The 25,261-nt window shown below is 38.9% G+C and overlaps 1 protein-coding gene across 1 annotated transcript; it reads left to right on the forward strand.

The window, feature by feature from the left end:
* Positions 1 to 7,249: 7,249 nt before the first annotated feature.
* LOC143849667 (coronatine-insensitive protein homolog 1b-like) lies at positions 7,250 to 17,377 on the forward strand. The gene is made up of 4 exons (XM_077358782.1): positions 7,250 to 7,414; positions 8,105 to 8,614; positions 15,117 to 15,597; positions 15,923 to 17,377. Exons 2-4 carry the CDS (start codon positions 8,130 to 8,132, stop codon positions 16,748 to 16,750), a joined length of 1,794 nt encoding a protein of 597 aa, XP_077214897.1. The 5' UTR covers positions 7,250 to 7,414; positions 8,105 to 8,129; the 3' UTR covers positions 16,751 to 17,377.
* The last annotated feature ends 7,884 nt before the right edge of the window (positions 17,378 to 25,261 follow it).

Genomic DNA, 25,261 nt, shown 5'->3' on the forward strand with positions numbered 1-25,261 from the left:
TCTCACTGGTCTTTTGCTCTTTCCATGTTAATTCAAAACAAGAAAAAGTTTTGATACAGTAAAACAACCTTGGAAAAGGGGGATGCCGATGGTGTCACCCCACCCCCCTGCTTTCGATTTTGGCAGTCTTTTTTTAAGTATTTTTTGCTTTTATTTATGGCTTTTACATATTAAAATTTCCAACAAGCCAACAGTGACTAATCGAGTTTAGGGGTGTAAATGGATATTCGAAAATTTGATTACCTTTTGCATCCGAATCCGTTTAAAGCGAATATTATCAAGATCCGTTTCAAGCGGATATTATCCGAATCCGTTTATGAGATATCCGGCTCTAAGTGGATTCGAATCTGGTAAATGGTATATCCGATCCGTTTAACATCCGAATCCGAGAAGTAAATTTTTTTTATTTATTATTTATAATATCATTAATATTTATTTTTAGTAATGACACACTATCTTTTGTTTCTAAAAGAAAAGTGAATTTTCTTTTTAGAAAAAAAAAAAAAACAAATGTGTTTTGGGTGGGAAATGAAGTAATCTCTCATTTTAAGGGCATTCTAGGAGTTTGACATGGTGTATTTATGAAGCAACAAATGTGGGTTGTATAATGAAAGAGACAAATGGATGGTGGTGATTGAAAGAAGATGTTATAGTTTCTAGAGAATTCTAAAGCAAAAAGGCCATCTAGGTCATTGATGGTAAATGGATGGCTCAGATCAATTTTCCAATTTATGGTTATATAAAAACCCTAAAAATGCAATTAAAAGAGGGGACTTCTAAGGTTTACAAAGAGAAGTAAGAGAGAGGAGAAAGGAGGAGGCTGAGACACCATCTTCGGCATTCCTTGGTGCCTCCAACCCACCAAAATCCACCACCGCTCCTCTCCACCTTCTCACAGCCACCTCCATCACCACCAGTCACCTCCATCTTTAACCCAATCCCCATCTCCATCATCATTTTTCTTCATCTTCCACAATCAGCACTCCCGCTTCCCCTGTTCAAAATAGCCCAAACTCATTCCATAATATACAAAAAAAAAAAAAAAACCCCAAAGACCACTACCAACACCATGATCCATCCCCATCGCCTCTTTCTCTGCCTATGTTTTAAAAGGAAGAAGAGGATCTCATATATTTTAGTTTGAGAGTTAATTTTGTGAAGAGAAAGTAGAGGTCTGGTTTTAGGATTTGAAAAATTCATTCGAGGGATAAGAATGAGAAGAAAGATAAAGTGCTGGAATAAAATGTTTGAATTTACCGGATAAACGGATACGGATAATATCTGAATTCGAATAATATCCGGCGGATACGAAGTCGGTAATAGATATTAAATATCGTCAAATCCGAATCCGAATAGTCTATATTGTAATCGAATTCGGATATAGCCATATCCGATTCGAATTCGATCCGTTTACACCCCTAATCGAGTTAAATGTAAAAGGAGTCCCAAAATCATAACAAGAGTGAATAAACGATCTCAGAATTGTGAGGGATAGATTGAAATATGTTTTGGTCATATTTTGGCAGCAACCTCGATGGGGTCGAGTTGGGCTTTAGCTAAAAGAAAAAACTAATTGGGATCAACTTAAGATATTTTGATCATGACAAAAATTAACGGTTCAGCTTTTGAGGGATTATGATTATCCGATCAAGCTGTTGTCAATGGCTTTTGGCCGACCTTATGATTGCCGTTCAGATTAACGAATCCGACCAAGTAAATAAAGCAGGATGGGAGCATGATAAGACCCCCCCTGTTTGTTTTGGATTTTGAGAATCGATTTTGAATCCAAAACTGATTATTGACTGAAAATTGTGAATCCAATAATCAGTTTTGGACTCTCAATCTGTTCTCTCGTAATACTTATTACTATATATATATAAAGCGAGAATCCTAATAATTGGTTCCTCTCTTTTACGGAAATTCGCTTTCTATAAGTGTTCAATTAACTTTACCAATACATCCGATTTTGGGAGGGCATTTTTGTCATGTTCGACGGTAAATGCCCCTACACAAACGTCCAAACAAACACCACTAGCTATTAGTGATCATATAATAATAATATCATCCGCCAGCTGTCTCCTTTTTATGTCTCTTTGCCCGTGATTGTCATAATTTCTGAATTTTCTTTATACTTTTTCCTCTAATTGTCATATTTTATGGGAGCTGATATTTCCGCTCCACTTTTAGACTAATCCACTCCAACTTGGAGTGGATTGGTCTAAAAGGGGAGCGGAAATATCAATTTCCTATTTTATTACTCTTTCGGTATATTTTTTCGTAGTTTTGCTACTTTGCTTCTATTTTCCCGTAATTTTTCATTTAAAAGTCATTACCTGCATTATTATTATTTATTGCATGATTATTATTTATTGCCAGCCACCTTTGCACAAATCGTACTTCTGCCGATCTTGCAGCAAAGGATGGGCTACAAGCAAACTAGGCGAAGGTGGCTAGCAGATCTATATAAAAAAAAATTTCTTCAAAATTCCGGTTGACCCGTGGGTGTGCGGGCCGGGTGCGGGTCCAAGCCCAATGACCCATAAAATTTCCCCCGTGATTTTGACCCGGCCCGTTTGACCCGTTTCCCCATGATTTACAGCGAAATTATGTGATTATGAGAGTTTTTATATAATGTAAGTCCTGATAGTGAGTATTTTTTTGGGAAATGTTATCAGCACTACTATATTTTGATGAGGGCACTCCTCCCTTTATTAAAAGTACGGTATGGACCGCACCATAGGATGATCCAAACTGTCCATTAGATGGACCACAGCCTAAATAGGTTGTGCCCCAAAAATCACTTCCATAGGTTGATCCTAACCCTCCGATCTGAATGTTAGAGGGTTGATCCGAACCCAGTATAGATAGGAGGGTTAGGATCAAACTATGGAAATGATTTTTGGGGCACAACCTATTTAGGCTGTGGCCCATCTAATGGACGGTTCGGATCATCCTATGGTGCGGGCCATACCTTACTTTTAATAATGTGAGGAGTGCCCTCATCAAAATACAGTAGTGCAGATAACATTTCCCACTTTTTTTTAAAAAAAGCACTGGATCCAAACCGTCCATTTCATGGGCCACAATGTAAGTAGGTTGTCTGCCACAATTCATTTTCATAGGATAATTACAACCCTCCAACCAATAAATGTTTCCTAAATATGCCGTTCCTCTATAGACTGCAGGGCTAGGATCATCGCATGGAAATGTGTTTTTTGGGAACACCCTATTTACGATGTGGCCCATCACTTGGACGGTTTGGATCATCCTATGGTGTAAGTTATACAGTACTATTTTTTTTAATAGGGAGTGTAAGAAATATGTTTTTGGTTTGTAGGCTTTGTCACAAAATTCTTGTTAGAATATATATGGTGTAAGCCCATGTAGTGAAGTATTTTTTAATAAGCCCGTTGGGGTCCCTGCAAAACCCCAACTTACCTATCAAAAAATATAAAATTGTACTGAATATTTTACGTCCTACACCGTAGGATGATCCAAACCGTCCATTTAATGGGCCACAATATAAATTGATTGTTCCCAAAAAATAATTTCCAGATAATAATCCTATGTTCACGCACGTGCAATGCAGGTGCGTTTTTACTAGTCTAAAACAAAGGGGACATGATCTTTGGAAGGAGCTTTTATTAGCCATTTTTTCTTCCTTTGCCACCTCCTTGTGTAACAGGATAGTCATAAATACAGTAGAGGGAGCAGGCCGAGTGAATTGTACAGTCAGGCGTTCATTCATTTCTCCCTTCAGTGCTCCTTTCGAGTATAGAATTCCCTTTTCAAATTACCGTGACCATTGTCTAGAGTCCATGCTGCACTTTTAGAGTGGGACCCACAACTTCTAATCAATTTCCACCCTACATTTGCCGATAAGTGTTATCTAATCAATTTCCACCCTATATTTGCCGATAAGTGCTACCTTTTTCTATGTGATTGACCTTTTAAGAGGTATAGATGCGGGTCTGGATCTCAGGGTAAAAAGAAAAAAGAAATATTGGCCACTTAAATTCAAAAAGATTTTGAAATTAGTCATACAGGGGAAAAAAATTTATCCTCCCAATTCACAAATTCTGCCACAGGCAATGGGTTGTCACCTTTCTTTCTTTTTTTCTTTTTGTTTTTGGTAACGGAGGGTGTCCCCGCCCTCTTCGGGGGTAGGACTATTTCCCTACGGATGCGCGCAATTACCCAAAAACCACGCGCATCGGGTAAGAAGGGGGGATTCGAATGCTCGTCAATGGGGAGCAAACCCATGACTTTAAGCCAAAGAGCCACACCCTTCTGGGTTTTGTCACCTTTTTTTAGCAAGACAGAAGTTGTAGACATGATAATGAGTCGTCATTTCATTAAAAAAGGGGGAGTGATACTTTCCCTCCATTTGATGGCTATTTCCCCGCCCTCCCCCACACACGCGCCCGCACAACAGAAATCGTTAACTTTTAATGCTTTTGGAGTAAACAGTTGCTCTCGTGCCCCCCCTTTCCATCAGAGGTAGGGGGAATATCGACAATGAGTCGTCATATCTCACTTCTCAGTTTCTTCTCTACGGTGTCTCATTCACATTACTTTTCTTCCTCCTTTTTATGTTCTACAACGCTTTCTATAGAAAATAAATCATGCGAACTGACCCAACTTTTGAATAAAGAGAACCATGAGCACCATTTCAAGAGAGATTAAAAGAAAAGTGTACGAGTGCTCAAGAAAAAGAACATGGCCTTATTCTTCCTCTTCCTTTGTCTTATTTTCTTCCCCTTTTTTATGAATCAATATATAAATCTTCATATAGTCTAGAAGTTCGCTAGAGAGGATTAAAATATTAAGAACTAATAACTACGAAATAATGTTGATATTAGACCAAAAAGAAAAACTGAAAGTCTAAACAAAATAATATAAAAAAGATGAAGAATAGAGAACCAGAAAAGGATTAAAATACTTCTCTAATATATAGGCCCTAAAATGTAAATTGGCTTCTATCGCTCTACAAGCATTTTACTACTCTAAATTGGAAAATCGCTTTAAATTCGCCCTTTTACCGTCCTAAATTGGTTGATAACCTCACCAGAATGTCTCAAGGAATCTGCTCTAAAATGACTTTTTACCGCCCTAAATTGGCATTTTACCTCGTAAAAATAATGAATACGAGAATTTCACGGAGAAAAAAAGTAATTTTTTAGTACTAAATTGGTTATTTAATGCATTAAAAAACCAATTTAGAGACGGAATTGACAACCTACTGTCTACTACAAAAGTTGTCATCTCTCTCTCTCCCTCTCTCTAACAAGTTTTTTTACTGTTCAATTTCCTCCAAACTTTATACTTTCTTTCGGGGTATTCATTATTTTTATGAGGTAAACAGCTAAATAAAGCGGTAAAATCTAATTTAAAACAATTTTCTAATTTAGAGCTGTAGAAAGCCTATTTAGATCGATAAAATTGCTCTTTTTTATGACATTATACGTTCGTAATTTTTACGAGGTAAAAATTCAAATTAGAGAGATCAATGTAAAGCATTTTTTTCAATTTAGAGAGATAAAAAATCAATTTTAAATGGAAAATTTGCTTCTTTTGCATTAACACGTAGTATCATCATGTGGAGATGATTTTTTAGGAAAGGCCCATTGACGTTGGGGCCCATAAAATGAACGGTTTAGATCTTCGAACAGGGGGGGGGGGCAATAAATTTTCATCTCTAAATTGGCTTCTTTTATCTTTGCATTGGCTCTTTTCACTAAAATTGGCACTTTTCCTCTCTAAATTGGCTTCTTTTACTCTCAAAATTGGCTCTTTCAGAGTGGAAAAGTGTCAACTTAGAGAGAAAAGGAGCCAATTAAAATTGGAAATCAATGATTTAGGGAGGAGATGAGTTATTTAGGATGAGTTCATCAAGGCTTCTCATTCTTGCCCCAAAAAACGTGTTGAAACAGATTGATGAGAATCAGGGGAAGCGTTTGGACATTGGGTTTGTGGGACGGGTGAGCTTAACTAGATTTTAGTGATTCTGATCTTTTCTCATTCTCTGCACCTAAAAATAGGGGTGCAACTCAGGCGGGTCGGGTTCGGGTTGAGGCCAACCTAAACCCGACCCGAGTTCCAACCCGAACCCGACCCGACCCGAGCAGCCTTTTTTGCCAACCCGAACCCTACCCAAACTCAACCCGGGTTGAGAGAACCCAACCCGAACCCGACTTGAACTCAACCCAACCCGAGTTTTTTCCGGGTTGAACCCGCCGGGTTCGGGTTGAGCCCGCCCGAGTTGCACCCCTACCTAAAAAGGAGTTGGAAAACATTATGAAGATGGTTGCCGAACACAACCTTAGTGTGAAAAGGAGTTATTTTAGGGAGGAAAGGAGTCATTTAGAGTGAAAAAGATACTCTTTTGAGTGAAAAATAGCTAATTTAAAAGGGGAAAGCTCTTCTAGAGAGAGAGAGAGGCTCTTTTGGGAGGATTCGTATGGTAGTGGTCCCATCTTGAATGGACATCCTACGTACATGATAAATCACTACAAATAATCAACGGTTTAAATTCTCTTAGAGGAATCCTGACCAAAGTTTTTGATGAATCAGTGATTTTTAAGGCTGTTTGCTTTAGATCAATGGATCCGACGACGCAACTGAGCGAGATGATAAATTCGTGGGAGTGATAAATCCGACCACCCAATTGTTTGTCTTTCTCTCTAAGATTGATTATTCGCACCCTCTAACGTGATTGACGGAAAAAAAACGTTAAAGTCTATTCACGTTACCCCCTTCTTCTTCTTCTTTTTTCCGTCAAATCACGTCAAATTACTTTAGAGGGTTGGAATAATCCCACCGGGGGGTGCGAATTTATCATCTCCCACCTATTTATCCATATAAATCGGGACCACCAAAACCTGGTGTGATTACGACTGCTCAATTGCTTAGTGACTCACAATGGAGATGAAATAAGGTTGATGCCACTTGGATCGGAAAATCCTAACCATCAGATTGCTGGCAAACAATCATATGATATAAAAGAAATAGATGAACGATCTAGATTAACTGATAAGAGTCCCAATCAGATGTTGAATATTGGATATAAATTTATAGAAATGTCGGTTGTATAAAGGGATCCCCTCCAAAAATATTCTCCATCCTGGCCCTTCAATAAAGGCACGACCTCGGGATAGTGACAGATGTCATCTAACGGCCAGTGGGCAGTGTGGGGACCACAAAACGGACAAAACTTCAACAGATGCGGGCCTTTATTTGTCGTTAAAAAAACAAGGACTCGACGCCATTAATGGAGAATGGGATTGGACAAACGTCAGAGTGGATTATTTTTTATTATTTTTCCTTTTATGAGTTCTTGAAGCTTCGGTTACAGGTTTTCAGATCCCGTCTATAGAAGGATCCGATCAGGGCGCTCGTTTCTGAAGGCCGTACGGTTAGAATTTTTATGTTTTTTTTTCTTTCTTTTTTCCTTTTTTTTTTTGCGAGCTTTTCGTGTTTGACCGTTAGTTTTAGCGTTTTTTTTTTTTTTTTTGGATTCTGGTTTTCGATTTTGATTCTGGAAGTGGTTGGAGGCTGTTAAGGTGAGTAGATTTTCAGCTTTTTTTAGTTGATCGTAGTTCTTGTGTTTGATTTTTTAAAGATCTATGGCCTAATGTCTTCTTTGATAAAAAAAACCCTTGAATCCACAAGGAAATGATTAAAAAATTGAAACTGAGTTTATTATTCATTGAAAACCCATGAAATTCTCTGTACACATGTAGAAATCAAACTAGAATGCTACTCAAACACTATCTCTAATTCAATTAGGATTAGGATAAACTCTATCTGTAATCTAACTATTATGACCTGGACTCCTAATGTAACCATAACTCTTAATCCCGATAGAAAGAAACTAGATACTATTACTACTACTAATAATGATAATAAATCTAAAGAAAACAACAAATTATGTCCTACTCCTACATCAAGTTTGCATACACAGTTGGTGATGGTTGGTTTGAATAAGAGTGAAGTGTTATGGGCTTTTGGTGGTTTTAGATGGATTTGATATAGGTGGGTCTGTTTGATCTATCAGACTTAGTGTTCAATTGGTTAGTCATGTCTCAATTTTGTTCTTTTGTAGGGGGATATTTGACGAGCTGGTATCGATGAGGGATCGGTGTTTGAGCAGGGCGATGAGCTTTGGCATACCAGATGTGGCCCTTGAATGTGTCATGGGATACATCGATGATCCTCGCGATCGTGATGCTATTTCTCTGGTGTGCCATAAATGGTACAATATTGATTCTTTGACGCGAAAGCATGTCACCATTGCTATATGTTACTCCACAAGTCCTGCTCGTCTGATGAAAAGGTTTTCCCGTCTCGAGTCCTTGAAACTGAAGGGGAAGCCTCGAGCTGCTATGTTTAATCTCATAGGGGAGGATTGGGGAGGGTATGTAAAGCCTTGGATCAATCGGATTTCAGAGAGTTTTAACTGTCTGAAATCGCTCCATTTTCGGCGTATGATTGTGACAGATGCGGATCTGGAGGTTCTTGTTCGAGCTCGTGGTCACATGCTCCTGGAACTTAAGCTAGATAAATGTTCTGGGTTTTCTACTGATGGGCTTTTAAAGGTGACAAGTTCTTGCAGGTACTCTTCTTTTCAATTAATAAATAAATATCTTGAGAATTTTGTTTCAAGCTAGACCATGACTAGCTACTAATTCTTGTTGCTATTTTTTTTAGAAAAATTTAGATATCATTTACAAATTGGAGAAACTTGTATTGTAACTTATAGGATATCTTCCTAACTCTATCCATTGGGTTTTAGTTTTTCATCTCACATGCAAATTCTCTCCATCTGTCTTCTTGGGCTCTAGATATTTTTTTCTATCAATCATAAATGCCATCCTATGTGTAATATGCAATCTTTCTTTCCGAGTTTAGTGGATAATGCACATTTACATGCATTTATTTAATTGTTGATATTTTTAGAAATCATCAGGGAAGAGGTAGGAGTTATAATTGATGATGGTTAAATGTGTATGAATGTCGAGGAAGAATATTCGATGCTTTTGGAATGAGCCATAGAATGAAGAAGGCATGTTTCTAGTGTTCTAGTAACTGTATACTAACAAAGTCGTGTACTTGTATATCACTATATTATTGTTATGGTTGAAGATCGCCATGATTCGCCATCACATAAGAGGAATGTTGTGAAGACACTCCAGCAGTGCTGAACTTTTCAGTTAGCAAAAAGCACAAAGCATAATATAGGATTGTATGCAAACTATTGCCAGTACCTCATGAATCATAGAATGATTTCAACATGGATTTTGTTTTAGGATTTCCGAAGATTTTGCAAGGATGTGACTCTGTATATGTGATGGTTGATTGTTTCTCAAAGATGGCACATATCTTAGCTTGTAGCAAAATCTCAGATATCGTTCATATCACCAAGATTTTCTTCAAGGAAATAATACTTTTCATGGACTTCTAAAGACTATTGTTTCAGTTTGTGATCCCAATTTCATTAGCTATTTCTGGAAAATGTTGTGGAAGCTAATGGGCACTAAGCTACAATACTCAAGTGTGTTTCATGTACAAACCGACAGTCTGACTGAAATGTTAAATCATAGTTTGGGCTTCCTCTTACGATGCTTGGTGGGAGATAACATCCAAAGGACTGTGTTTTACCTGTGTCTAAGCTTACTTACAACAACGTCGTCAACTGTACAACAAGAAAAAGCTCACCCGAGATAGTTCTTGGCATGCTGTCGAAGAAGTTATTGGATTTAGTATCGCTACCACCTGAAGCAAGACTGAGTGTTGAAGTCGAAGGATCTGTAGAACATATGCAAGAACTATACGGAGAAGTTCAGAGGAAGATCGCCTTGAGCAATGAGCCCTACAAAGAAAAGACAGACTTACACTGCAGGTTCATTGAATTTCAAGAAGTTGATATGGTTATGGTACACATCAAGCGAGGGCAATTTTCGAAATTTGCATTCAAGAAGTTACACTCTAGAAGCACAGATTCTTACAAGATCATAAAGAAGATCAGTTTAAGTGTTTGCTCTGAAATTTCCTAGTAACGTGGGTATTAGTTTATTCTGCAAAGCTCATTAAGAAGATTAGTGTGGGCGATTTGACGCTCTACCATGGCAGCGAGATTGATGTTGCACATGCAGTGCAATATATTCGTTTACCACTAGGGCTGCAAACGAGCCGAGCCGAGCCAAACATTGGGGTGTTCGTGCTCGGCTCGCTTAGTTTGAGGCTCGGCTCGTGTTCGTGATGAGCTTTTTTTTTGGGCTCGTGTTCGGCTCGCCAAAATTCAACAAAGCTCGAGCTCGGCTCGTTTTTTTTTGGGCTCGTTTAGTAAACGAACAAGCCCGAGCCGAGCTTTTAATGAGCCGAGCCGAGCCGAGTTAGGCTCGAGCTTGGTTGGGTTCGGGTTCAACTCGTTTAGTAAACACATCAAATACCACACACACTAGTAAAAAACCCCGTGCGATGCACGGCCCGACAAAGAACTGTACGGACCACATCATAGGTTGATCCAAACCGTCCATGTGATGGAACACAACAGAAATAGGTTGTGCCCATAAAATCATTTCCATAGGCTGATCCTAGCCCTCCAATCTACAGAGGTTTCCATAAAATGTTGTTCCTCTTAAGGTGCCCGGAATTCGTCAATATTTTGAAAGGCGTCCTGAATCCGTAGTATTATGTAATATGTTCACAAAAATCCGTAGTATTATGTAACATATGTACCCAATCCATAATTTTGCAAAGAAAAAACGTCACTAGGATTGAAATTATGTGGCTTTAATGGGTGCCTTTGTTAAAAAGCATAAAGGAGGGGGTAGGATTGCTACTATGTGGGTTGAATGGGTAGAATTGAAATTATATATATATATATATATATATATATATATATATATATATATATATATATATATATATATAACGAACATAATCCAAGCTTTAAAGCTCGGCTTGGCTTTATGAACCGAGCCTAAAAAGTTCATAAGCTTGTCCAAGCCGAACTATACAAAGCTCGAGTTCGGCTCGTTTATTTGACGAGCCTAATTTTTGGGCTCGGGTTCGGCTCGTTTAGTAAACGAACGAGCCCAAACCGAGCTTTTAATGAGCCGAACCCAAACATGTTCGTGTGTCCGGCTCAGTTCATTTGCAGCCCTATTTACCACCAGTGCTAATGCTCAAAGAAGATATGATTGACGATTAGATTGTATCTACCAAGAGTGACAACTAACAGAAGTTCCGTGTTCTTGGAAAGGAAGATCATTCTCAGAATGTATGTAGATTATTGCTGAATAATTTCAAAGGATCAATTCCAATCTTTTCGACCACTATAATTCCATTAATTCCACGGAGTCGAATTCTTTGAAGGCAGGAGATGTGATGGGGATCATATTAAGGTTTATAGCCACGTGAACATAAAAGATAAAAATATTTATTTCCATGACAAATTCAATCAAACCAGTCAACCCGGGCCTTAGCATGATGAAGCTTCAATGAAGATATGGGCTTCATGTAGGAGATTTTTTTTTAACCAAGATGATCACCAAGCATAGAAATAACAGGGAAAAGAGAGAAATGAAAATACAAGCGAGCAAACTAAGACCCTATCAAGGAGGGAGGGAATCAAACATCTCCATATGGTTCCAATCCACTCTTTGATCGAGTCAATCGATCTGCATCGTTATTTGTCGAGCGCCAAACATGTTGGAACTTCACTTGGTGATCCTGCATACAATCCAAGATCTCATCAATAGCGTTGGCTGATCTCCACAATATCATGTCTTTAATTCAATCATCTTATCACATTGAGAGAGTCGCCTTACACAATTAATTTATCTATTTCTTGCCTCCCAACTTGACCAATCCCATGAAGGATAGCACGCACTTCTGCCTCATTTGAATCTTGTATCCTGATTGGACCAAAGAAGACCCATATAGTCCAAGAGTCGCCCTCCACAATCAATTTATCCATTTCTTGCCTCCCAACTTGACCAATCCCATGAAGGATAGCACACACTTCTGCTTCCTTTGAATCTTTTATCCTGATTGGACCAAAGTAGACCCATAAAGTCCTTTCAAGCCACCCACCCCTGTCGGACCCCATTTGGATGTTAGAAGTCTAATAAATTGTTTTAACTTTTAATTCATGTTTTAAGTAAAAAGATCAGTTTGGACATTTTCAATGAATCACTTAAATTACATTAGTGACTCAAGTTAAAAGGGTGGGAGAGGGACCGCTCTCTTCCAGTACTTTATCACGGGGAACTTTATTTCGTGGGCGTGGGGGGTGGGTACTTTTGAGTTATGAGTTTAGGTTTTCAAAGCTTTCTAGGGTAATTTTCTTTTCTCTATATATTTGTAGTGTCAAGCCATTTTTACACGTTATGATATGAATGAACAAGCTTTAGGCCTTCAATTCTGGAGGAATTGAGAGAGAGAGAGAGAGAGAGAGAGAGAGAGAGGTTTTCAAAGCCATTTTTATACGTTATGATATGAATGAACAACCTTTCATAGAGAGATATTCTATTATCTTGGTAGGTCTTCAATTCTGGAGGCGTGAAGCCATAGTTTATTTTTCTTTCTTTTTTGAATGGCAGTTTATTTTTCTTTCTTCTTCATCTTTGGAAGGTATCTCTTATCATTTTTTGTTGGGAAGTACCGAAGAGAAGAGGAAAATGCACTTGGTCGGTTGGAAAGAGGTGTGGAATCCCATTAGAGCTGGGGCTTAGGGATCAGAAGACTGATAAGGATGAATAAGGCTCTGATGGACGTCCATTAAACGCCATGAAAAATAAGGGCTCTGATGGACGTCCATTAAACGCCATGAAAAATAAGGGCTCTGCTGGGTAAGTGGTTCTCGAGGTCTTGGGGAGAGAATCATCAACTATGATTTAAGGTTATAGGAGGTAAATATAGGACAATATTGGGGCACTGGATTTCTGATAACAAATATAATCATAGTGGGTTGAGAGTTTGGAGATGCATCCTGAGACTCAAGCGCAAGTTTAATGAAGGTATAAGAGAACGAGTGACAGAATTTAATTTTAGCATGATGAATGATGTTTGAAATCCCCCTTTAAGGTCTTATTTCCTGTTCTGTTTGCAGTGACTTCGGAGAAAAAGTCTCTTGTAAAGGATTGCTTCAAATGGGAAGAAGAAAAGATATCATGGAAAATTAACTTTAGAAGAAACTTCTTTGACAGGGAATTGGATCAAGTGGCCAAATTCTTAGAGATGTAGATGGTTAATGTATGAAAAAGTCTGGCAAAGATACAAGGGTTTGGACTTGGTGCTCTTCCGGAGAATTCAACGTCGAATCATTCTACCGTCAACTTGTGCCTTACCTAGGGACTTTGCTTCTAGCCAGTATGTGGTGCATTCCTGTGCCCCGTCTTTGGATGGACCACTTTCCTTGACAAAATCCTAATCATGGACCATTTACGCAATCATCATATGTGTATCGTGGATCACTGCTCTATGTGTGGAGTTGGGAGAGACTGGATCACATGTTACTCCATTGCAAGTTGGCTACAGATGTGTGGGGCATGTATTCAAAAGATTTGGTTGTTCTACTTTGGGTCTTCTCACTCAGACTATCTAACCTCTTGGAGTGTTGGCTTTTCATACAGTGGTGCAAGAAGGGAAGGATTCTTTGGAACGTGGTATTGTTAGCTACTATTTGGGCATTATGGAAGGAAAGAAATGCCTGAGTTTTCCAAGGTGTGGCCAAGAGTTCGCATTATATCTTCACGAAGATAATCACCTTAACCATCCCTTGGCTATGTCTACCCCTAGTTTCAAGTTCATCTAAGCATTCAATCTCTGGCATGGGTGGGGGGAGATTTGTTTCAGCAGTGAACAGTCGGTGCCTCCGACCCCTGATTGGGATCCTCCCATCCCTGGTCGGTTAAATCTCAATTTTGATGGGTCTAGCTTTGGGAACCTGGGACCAACAGGGCTTGGTGGTGTGCTTAGAGATGAGTATGGATCGACCCAGTGGACTTTTTCTAATCCTATTGGAATCGCGGATGCGAATGAGGCGGAGGTAAGAGCAGTCCTGCAAAGAATCGCGCTAATGGAACCTGGTGATTTGGATTGTTTAATAATGGAGGGGGACTCCCTCAATATCATTATGTGGCTGAAAAGGAGTCATTCCTATCCACGAAGACACGAGGCTTGGATTGACGAGATCCTCGACCGTGTGGTAGGAGCCTCTATCTCTTATCACCATGTTAGAAGATCAGCTAACAATGTTGCCGGCAGGCTTGCTAGCCAAGTCAAGGCTTGGAGATTTTATTTTTTTTACCCCTTTGTAGATTTTATTTTTTTTACCCCTTTGTAGCTTATGTCTCTTGATTGTGCTTTAGGTTTCTTTCTCTCTTTTCTTCTTCTCTATGTACTGACCATCAGTCGCCTTCTCCCTTATTAATATATTAATTTGCCATTCAAAAAAGGGTAACTCTACCATTATCTCTTCTCATTTGATTGAATTTCTTGTGCTCCCATTCATGTGCTTTTTCCAAGGTGGATTGCTAGTTTTATTCTAAGGTTTACTAAGAAGATCAATCTAAGCATTTTGAACGGATCAGATCTAAGATACAACAGTAAGATTGAATCAATATTGACCATCGGATTTCTAAAAAATGTTGATATTGAGATCCAACAGTCAGATCAACTTGATGTTGATTGGGATCAACTATGTTAACCCTATTTTGAATTTCAAGAATTGGTAAGTTGGATTTGAACTATTTATATGAAGTGTGTGAAAAGTCAAATTTTGACCATTAATTGGGTGATTTTGCATAACCTAGTGATTGCATCATTGCATTAGACTTCCTCTATTAATCCCACACCATTGATTTTATAATATGCATTAGGGAATATTGGTTTTATACTTTAATCATAAATGTTGTTATCAGTACAGAACATATCTGGTATGTTTTTCCCAAAAAAATTTTGAATGGCATGTTTTTCCCAATTTGCTTGCTTGATTTTTCTGTTTAGGATTTTACCATTATTTATTGTGTATTGCGCTCATGATTGTAACATCTCAAAATAACTTACATCGGGGTTATCTCTTTTTTTCTTGCTTCATGGTTCTGCAGATATCTGAGGACATTGTTTTTGGAAGAGAGCTTCATTGAGGAGGTAGATGGTGATTGGCTTCACGAACTTGCCATGAACAACACTGTTCTTGAGACATTGAATTTCTATAATACAGAGCTCAGAGACATTAATATCCGAGATCTTGAACTGATTGCGAAGAACTGCCGTGCTTTATTGTCTTTAAAAATCAGTGATTGTGAGATCTTGGAGCTAGTTGGGTTTTTCCGTGCAGCTTTGTCATTAGAAGAGTTTTGTGGAGGTTCATTCAGTTATCAAGCTGGAGAAGTTGACAAGTACTTGAGTGTCTCATTTCCTTCGAAGTTATGTCGCTTGGGTCTCAGCTACATGGGGACAAATGAGATGCCTATAATATTTCCCTGTGCATCTTTGCTCAAGAGCTTGGATCTGCAGTATTCGTTTCTTGATACTGAGGATCATTGCCAGTTGATTAAACGCTGCCCCAATTTAGAAGTTCTAGAGGTAGATGTCTTGAACTGTCATTCATTGTGGTATCCCCCCATTATCATCTCTTTTTTTTTTGGATGACATAGGGTATCCCCACCCCAATATTTAGGGTGGGACTATTCCCTACAGATGCACGCAATCACCTGTAAACCGCGCTCATCGGGTAAGCGCCCCCCTCCCCCCGCGGGGGGGGGGGGGGGGGGGGGGGGTGGGTGTTGGAATTCGCGTCAAAATGAAGCATATCCATGACTTTAAGCCATAGAGCCACACCCACTATCATCTCTTAATCTTGCTTAAGTGGTCTGAAATGTGACACTTTTTTTTAATTGAATTTCTGCAGGTGAGGAATGTGATTGGAGATAGTGGGTTAGAAGTTGTTGCTCGAAACTGTAAGAAACTGAGGAGGCTAAGAATTGAACGTGGGGAGGACGAACATGGTATGGAAGATGAACAAGGCGTGGTTTCACACAGAGGACTATGTGATATAGCACAAGGCTGTCCTGAACTGGAACACCTGGTTGTCCATGTATCAGATATCACCAATGCAGCGTTGGAATCTATCGGCACTTTCAGCAAAAACCTCTGTGATTTTCGGCTAGTTTTGCTTGACAAACAAGAAAGGATAACAGAGTTACCACTTGACAATGGGGTTCGAGCTCTGTTGATGGGTTGCCAGAAGCTTAGGAGGTTTGCCCTTTATCTACGACCTGGAGGTTTGACAGATATTGGTCTTGGTTATATTGGTAATTACAGTGTTAATATAAAGTACATGCTGTTGGGTCATGTTGGAGAATCAGATTTGGGTCTTTTAGAGTTCTCGAGAGGTTGCCCGAGTCTGCGGAAACTGGAAATGAGGGGTTGTTGTTTCAGTGAGCAAGCATTAGCTCTTGCTGTGACACAACTGACCTCATTGACATACATATGGGTGCAGGGTTACAAGTCCTCTTTGACGGGCAGTGATCTTTTTGCCATGGTTCACCCGTTCTGGAACATAGAATTCGTTCCACCAAGAAAGCCTGTTGTTTTTGATGAATTTGGGAGGCCTACGGAAGCTGATGGCATATGCCAGCCAGCTCAAATACTCGCATACTATTCCCTGGATGGCCAAAGAATGGATTACCCTCCAACGGTTGTTCCGTTATACCCGTCATCGCTCAAAAGCTCTTGATTGCTATCTTCTCTGTTTTCTTCCTCTTGGTGTCCATAGATCTTTCGTGTATCATATATGATCTCTTGGGCACTAGGAAAAGCCGCTGGCCCTTGGAAACTTTCTAGCATTATCGCAGAAATCTGGGACTCTTGTAAAGTTATTAGCCCAATTTTCTCGCATACCTTTAGGTCCGCGAATGGCAAGGCCGACGAGCTAGCGAAGGCGGCAGTGGGGAGCAGCCGAGTGACAGAATATCAGGCGGCTAATTAGGTCGTGGCACTGAAGGGTTTCTGTATCCTCAGTCTCTACATATGTGTCTCATCTATGGTTGGGAGGACACCTTGTCCCTCCCATTTGTGTGCTTTTTTGAGTTAATAAAGACACCTTTTATGAAAAAATATATGTGATCTAAGGCTTTTATCTTGTAATAAACTGAGTTCTGTAATTTTAAAGCATTTTATGCAGGCCATGTTGCTGTCATGGACTTTCTATTTCCATTTCATGCGAAACAACGAACCTGGCACTCCGAGCAATTCGACTATTTCAAAATCTGTTTCTGATGTGATACTATCTTTGTAATATCTATAAATGTCTGTAACATGTATACGCAAAATATAGGGTGAATAAAGATCTCCTTTCATTGCACTGCTTGGTTGCGCACAATTTCTTCTCGTCCTTGTGACTTGCTACAGATCCAGGTGCATCTCTCTGTTGGCTTTGCTGTTCTGCTTACTAATTGAATGTGAAACCCTTCCCCAACTTGGATAATTTGGAGTTGCACCCTTACCTACAATTACTGACCCCTCGTCCTCTAGGCGCTTCCATTTCTTTGTGAGACAAGGCAGAATAATCCAAAGAACTGCCATGCCCACTTTCACCTTTCTCAGATTCTAATCTTCATCACCATTGTTCTTGGCGTTGTTATGCAGCGGACAGGAAGCGTACAATGTGGTGAATGGTTTTACAACTTTGCTAAGATAAATGGCATTAAAAAAAAGAAGAATTGCTAGTATGAATCTATCCCTCTTTTTGCTTGTGTTGGCATTCTAGTAAATGACTATTAGTAACTGTTGTTTGCACCTAGAAGATACAGTAGAAGCCTAGCTGATACAAAAACACTGATTCAGATCAGTGGCTGAGAGTGAACGCTATGTCCATGTTTGGCACCTTTGAAAAAATATTCCATGGAATATTTGTGGAGCAAGTTGTGAGAGGTAGGTGAGATAAGGAGAAATTCCAGAGGTTAGGTGTGAGGGGAGGATGAAAAGCTCCTAAAAAATCAGGAAAACAAAAAAAAAACAATCTTCACTATTTCTTTTAGGCTCTGTTCACTTGTTTTCCCGGGAAAGGAAAGGAAAGGAATCTGACGTGGCAAAATGGAAAGGAAAGGAAAAGAAACTGTGATTTTCCCATGCTTTCTATCTGTTCACTTGCCCAGAAAGGGAGGGAAAATATGCAGGAAAGTTATTTTCTCGCTGTTCACTTACCCAGAAAGCAAAGGAAAATATGCAGAAACCCAAATTTTAAGCAGTTGGGGAACCAAGATGGGTCCTACCAACTGGTTGTCTAGATCCAAATAAGGAGGGCTACCTCTGCATAAACTAATGGCTGAAATGTAAAAAAAAAGAATTCTAAAGGCGCAGGCACATATCAAGAAATCAACCCAGAACCCAAAAGAACAATCAAGAAATTAACAGTAAATACATCCACAGAATCACAAGCACAAATCAACAATAAATAAATTTAGTTTCCCAGGTCAAAAAAGAGAACTCGAAAGAGAATAATTCAATAAAATATCAACATCAAAAGAAATTACAATCAGTTGCTTCCTTCCCATAAAGCAGAAAAAGAAGGGCAAACTCGATCTCAAGAACTGATAACCCTACCAAATACTTAAAAAACAAAATTCAGGATAAGAACCCAACAGGCAAAGACACCATAACAACAGTCACAACTATTGAAAGAAGACTCCCATAGCCACCACGAACCACCAACATCCACCCACGACCACCAACACATCCATACCCAAAACATCCATACACCGACAACCACCCACAGAATTATATAGTATTGCCATTGCAAACAGAAATCCCCCAAAATCAGCCATAAAAACCATTGCAAAAAAGAAAAGAAAAATCCTTAACAACCCATTGTAAACAGAAAAATAGCATAAAAATGAAGAGAAAAATAAGGATGAAACACTTGACTTCTTAAACATCACCATATCAATTCATGTTCTTCTTAACTGCATACTCCAAAATTATTTTCATGATTAACATGCCTAAACAAACTTGTAAAAATCATCATATGCCCAAATAAACAATAAAAAAGACATGCACCGAAGAGGGTTTCATCGATTCAGGAATAAAGAAAGAAACATGCAGCAAAGAGGGTTTCATCGACTCTGCAATTAACCATTTTTTTCCAAGACCCGTTTAATCTACAGAAAAATCATCCACCAACGCCAACAATTTACCCGAGTTGATGATTTTTTTTTTTTTTTTTTAAAGGCACAATTTCCTGATTATTCGACCCAGATCTTAACCCCATTAATGAAACCCCTTTCTAATGAACACAAAAACAGCAGAAAACCCAAAAAATGTGTCTGGAGAAGATGAAAAAAACAAAAATGAACAGATGAGGGTCTCTCCCACTCAGGAACAAACCCCATTGCTTGAACACTTCCTAATCAAGAGATAATGCATCAAAAACCCCAACAAAACACGCACAAAAAGGGCTTCGTCGGCCCAGAACTTCACCCCATTTCCGAAACCCTTTTTTTGCAGCAATGAAATCAACCTTCATAAACCCTAAAAATGGCAGAGATGGACCAAAGGTTTCTCAACAACTAAGAGTGATATTTCCATGGAAAAAAATAAAAAATAGTGCAGATCAGAACCCTTGTCGAGGATATTTGTAAGAAAAAAAGGCCAAAATCCGACAAAAAATGGAAAACGTAGAAGGAATGGAGAGATTCAGTGAAAAAATGAAAAAATGAGGGAGAGGGAGGAGAAATCTGAACCCTAGCAACGTTTTGCCATGAAAATACGAGGGAATATCTCGAAGAAAATGAAAAATGAGAGTCGGGGAGAGGAGCACTAACCTTTCTACTGTTCGCTGGAGGTGGAGCTCGCCGAAGAAGAAGATGTTGCCGGCGGGTTCATCGAGGGTTTCGTCGAATGAGAGCTTGGAGAGGAGAGAGACGCGCGATGAGATTTTCTCGTGCGCAAGTTATTTGCGTTTTCCCACTGATTTTGCAAGAATCTGCGAGAAAGGAAAATCGTGATTCAGAGGGAAAATAGATTTTCCACGTAATTTTCTTACTTTTCCACATCCGTAATTCGATTTTGTAGGGAAATGAAGCGAACGGCGGAAAGTAACGATTCGCGAGAAAATTTTGGTCCTTTCCTTTCCTTTCATTTCTCAGGACAGCAAGTGAACAGAGCCTTAGGGATTGCTGATACTCTCTCCACTGAAGCATATTTAAATCCTCTAGCTTCTTGCCACTTTTAGTAAGATTTCACAATTGCCTCATGTCTATAAATGCCTACTGGTAACTTGTGCAACAGTGAATGCCTTCACATGCATGAATATCAAAATATTATACTGTGAGAATTTTGTCAATGACTAGAAAGATTTAGTGTATCTTCTTCCCAATGTTTCCCTTCCTTTTCCTGTTTGTGGTATGGAAGAATAAAAATTGGTAATCTCAAATCTCTTTGGGTCAATGGAGAAAAGCCTTAATTGGGTATAGAGCATTAGTCTACATAACTCTCCACTAGACTTTCCTTTTGAAAGCCATTTGAGGGAGAAGGAATCAGAATATTTTCTCTAAGAAAAAGCGGATGACTAAAAGCATAGAGATGTGAGACCATCAATGTGACTTTGAATCTACCTAAAAGCAGATCAAATCTAGAATAAAGTGGCCAAAATTCTTTCCAATGCAACCCCCAAAAAGGCTGCCCCTATAAAAAAAAAAAAAAAAGTAATGTTGTTTTTCTCATTTACCTTTAGGAAAGTTAACTGATGATTATTTTTGCTCATGTTGCCTTAATGGTGGGAGCTCATGTCTATGATAATCGCAGTAGCATCAACAGAAATGGTAGCAGATTAGTGGGAACATCCAAAGCAGAATAAACGAAGAAAACACACAAAAACTGACATTAGCAATGGAGTTTTTTGTTTAGGCTGCTGATATTGGCACTTCCATGCCTTAATAATCGCACTAACTTGTCTTGTCTTTTATTATTTAAAACACAGACAGAGGTAATACATTTCCCAAAAGGTTCTCCGAAGCTAATTATACAGAAAAGACGAGATGAGTTAGTGCAATTATTAAAACATGGTGGTGCCGATAACAATAGCCTTTGTTTATTCTCTATCTGACATTTGTGGGATAAACAGCTTAACTAAGAATAGCAGGTGCGAGTGCTTAGTGAATAGTGATATATGGTAGAGCAGACGAGAACAACTACGTCATGGGAATGGGTCAATGAAAATGAATTTAAGTACTGAAAAGACACTGGCTGTTGGGCTTTTCTAACAGCAACTTTTTGGGCCCCACGTGTTCTACTTCTACATGAAAGTGATCATACCAACGTGATCGCTAAGTAAGCATCGTCTAGGGATTTGCCGAGAAATGCCAAATTGTTAATTTTTATAGTCCTTTGCCTTGCACAATGATGGAATGCCCGTGTGGCATGGGATTGAGACCTTTCTGTCTCATGATGTTCTACAAGATGAATGGTCTGGATTACACATACATGTCCATGTGTGGGGGGTCAGATTGATTTTGGAAATTAAACTCTACTAGGTTCTTTTAAGTTGCTTTGGTTTATTCAGGCACTTTCTAAGATCTAGATCCTGCTTTTGCTGAATGTGTTTTTGCCATGGTTGAGGCTTCCACCAACACATGCCAGGTCTATTTGGTTGCACAATACACTAGGTTTTGTGTGGTTTTTGGCTCTTGCGTCAGTAAAACAATGGTTGGTTGGATGTAGCGTTTCAGACTACCGGGAAACTTCTTAGGTTCTTTCCTTGTCTGCCCACGTGATATTCACACTAACTACTAGCGAAATCCAAGTTAAAAACCGCCAAAAGGTAATTTTTTGCTAGTAAATCTTGGGATTTATGCATTTAGGCCACGTTTGGATACCTCATGCTCATGTTGTACGCGGGGGGTGGGGGCGTCTGGCTGCTGTTGCAGCAAGGTTGATGAGCAGTGAGGGTGAAGGTAATTGCCACAAATATTGATTTCCAAATAATGTCTTGCAAAACAGATTTGTAAATCGGATTTTTTTTTTCACTGTTGTAGCTGATTTGGAAATCTGTGGATTTGATCCAGTTCCAAATCTCAACTGCAAATGTGAGAAATCTCAATCTAAATCTTGTGGGTACCCAAACGTGGCCTTAATGCGCTCTCTCTCTCTCAACACCCCTACAACAAAACACTACTTAGCACTACCCTACAAGGTGACAGCGTGCCAGACTGACCCGAAAGGAACCATTGTTTTATTGTGGTAAACATACTGTAAAAGAACCTTGCTGTATATACACATTGTAAGAACTTCTGTCAAATAATTACAAAAATAAATCTCAATACACCCATGAGCGTTTCAGCCCTCTAATAGTCAAATGGAGATATCCTGAACTCATAATAGTTAAAAACTACAGAGCATTTAATAAATCCTTTGAAATCCATATTTATTGTATAAATTATATAAATTTCATGAAAGGGGAAGGACATGGACTTGCCTTGGGTTGGAGGCAATTACAGAGAAGCTTTAAATGAAAGACAAAACCCAACTTATTAGAACTTGATTCTCATAATGGGTTGTCACAATTTCATTTTCGTTTTATATGGAGATAATTCGATTGTTGCAGAGATGATGATCTTGGTAGTGATTGTGTATAATATAGTGCACTTTTTTTTCAAAAATAAAATGTAAATCTTCAATTAAGGTGCTGATCCTGCAATGAATCTCTGGCAATTACTATACGCTCAGGGTTCTAAAATAACTTATTTTGTTGGGACTGCAAAGAGGGGTCAATCGAGTGTCGAACATTCCTCTAAATCTCTAATCTTCGAGGGGACCTCATCAAATGTCATCGCGTGGGCCTCTAATAAAGCTGCTGGTCCATGGAAATTGCCAGGTGTGATTGCTGAAATCAGGGATTTATGGAGAAGATTAATGCCTCTATTTCAGCACGTGTTGAGGTCAGCTAATGGTCAGGCAGATAAACTTGTGAATGGAGTGAGGAAGAGGTGGCAGTAATCGATAGTATGTGCTAGATGCTGGGTAGGTGGAACTGCAGGTTTATTTTTTTGGGTAATTTTGTGTATTTTCTGTGTATAGGCCAACCCATTAGGAGTACCTCGCGAATGAATGTGGGACAGATATTTGAATGCTCACTTTGGTTAGTAGGGGACCAACGTGTAGTAAACTTCGGATTAATAAATTCAGTCAACTTTCAAAAAACAAAAAACTTATTTTGTACCACTTGCTGGACAAATCCCTAGCTGAGTAAATGGTAAGAAACTTTGTCGATTAAGTCAATGTTGTGGATTTGTACCATTAGATTAGTGTACTATAGATTCAATTGTGGCATGTCATAATCCTGAGTCTGCAGATACAGTTGGGATCTGCATGATTAATATGGATGACTAGTGTGATAATTTCATACAGAAATTGTATTCTGCTTTAGTTGATCCACATCGCATGTGCTCCCGATGGGGATGTCGACATAAATACTTGTTCATCTCCTAAAGTTCTGTTTTGTATCCTTGGGCCTAGTGATATTTACTTCATTGTGTGACAAAAATTAGCTCTTGTTCTGGTAGAAACCTCTAAATATTTATAATTTTCTGAGACTGTTGGAGATGGATCAGAGTTTGAACAAGTCACCGAGGGACATGTTTGTAGATGGTGGATCAGCTTGCTCTGAATGGACGGGGTTCAGTCCTAATGTCAATCTGTTTCTCCTTGGTTCTAGAATGAGAATGAATGTGGACAAACTTCGTTATGTAGTTTTAACCGATGTTCAAAAACTCAGACTTGGACAAGAACTCAACCTGAGGGAAAAAAGGAGTCAACTCAGGGAGTCAATGATTAACGTATTCTATGTTTCATTAACTCGGTCAAAGCAAAGGAGTTTCTGATTGACTTTGTAGGGCACAACTTGGACTCTGACAAGAACTCGGCCAAGGTAAAACCGAGTCGACTCGGGTGAGTCCATGATGATTGACTTGGAGCTAAACAGTGGTTTTAACAGTGAAGAGCAGCCTAAATATCTCTCGTGCCGATAAGTGTAATTAGCAAAAGGGATTAATATATCTTGTTTCAACTTCGAAATCTCATGATTCCTTGATGTTTGAGATTATAAAATAACTAATTTTCAAACTTCTTGTAGCTGCCCCCGTCTAACCATGACCTTATCATGCCTATAAATTATTCTCATCAGTGGAATTCTTTTCTTCACTTGTATGAATGAATACAACAGTGCACTATTAGCAAATATTGAGAATATTATTATCTGAATGTAAAGAGATTAAATGCATCTTCCCCTTTGTTTTGGCTTCGTGTTCTCTTTTATGGTATGGCAGAGAAGCCCCAAAAGGGTTATTCTCAGATCACCATGGGACCACTAAGAAATCCCTTTAGAGGATACAAGAACCTTGATCCACATAAGCCACTAGATTTTCCTTTGTAAATATTATTAATTCATTGTTCATAATTCAGAAGCCATTGAGGGAGGAATCAGCATATTGTTAATATAAAAAAAAAGAGTAGAAGAAAAGAAAAGAAAATTAGATAAAGATGACTGAAAGTATTGTAGTATAAAGCTGTGAGACCATGTTTGTGGTCTTAATCTTCTTAAGGCAGATCAATTTGGAATAAAGTAGGTAAAGTGCTTTTCCTATGCAACTTGCAAAAAGGTTGCCTCAAAGGAAAGTGGGTACTTTTGTCATTTACCTCGGAAAAGTTAATAGGAATGATCACTCAATGTTGCCTTGAATTCCTTTCACAACTTGTGGGGTCAAACACAACATGGGTGCGCCCTACTCTTCATGACAGTTGCAGCAGCAGCAGCATTGACAGAAATGGTAGCAGCAGTATTAGTAATAACAACCAAAGGAGAAAATAAAAAAAAGGGGGACCAACCAAAAGATGCCAACAGCAATAGCAGTAGTTGAGTTTTGTTTATTCCTCTTGTCATTTGTGGAACAAACAACACAATCAAGAAAAAGAAGTGTTAATGAAATGCTAGAATAAAAATTAATAATTACACCATTAGGTGATTATATCAACACATGTCATTCACTCACCCAATCCAAGGCTCAGCAGAGTCTTTGGGGGCTTAGGTCACTGTGAATAAATGAAAAATACAGTTTCTTTCAACCAGGCAAATCCAGGACCACGAGAGCAAGTGAATTAGTTGAATTCGGTCAATCAATAAAGTTGAGCAGCGGGCAGAAGGGTGCTTCAGTAAGCTATTATATTTTTTTTTTTACAGTAAAGGGACATTCAC

The sequence above is a fragment of the Tasmannia lanceolata genome, unplaced genomic scaffold, assembly GCF_043159265.1.
Source record: "Tasmannia lanceolata isolate RefF3 unplaced genomic scaffold, GAP_Taslan_0.1 ptg000018l, whole genome shotgun sequence".
In the NCBI taxonomy this organism is placed as follows: domain Eukaryota; kingdom Viridiplantae; phylum Streptophyta; class Magnoliopsida; order Canellales; family Winteraceae; genus Tasmannia; species Tasmannia lanceolata.

Coding starts and splice junctions, on each gene's coding strand:
- LOC143849667 (XM_077358782.1), top strand. CDS start 8,130: ATGAGGGATCGGTGTTTGAGCAGGGCGATGAGCTTTGGCATACCAGAT. Junction 8,615..15,116: donor AAGGTGACAAGTTCTTGCAG/GTACTCTTCTTT, acceptor ATGGTTCTGCAG/ATATCTGAGGACATTGTTTT. Junction 15,598..15,922: donor CCAATTTAGAAGTTCTAGAG/GTAGATGTCTTG, acceptor GAATTTCTGCAG/GTGAGGAATGTGATTGGAGA.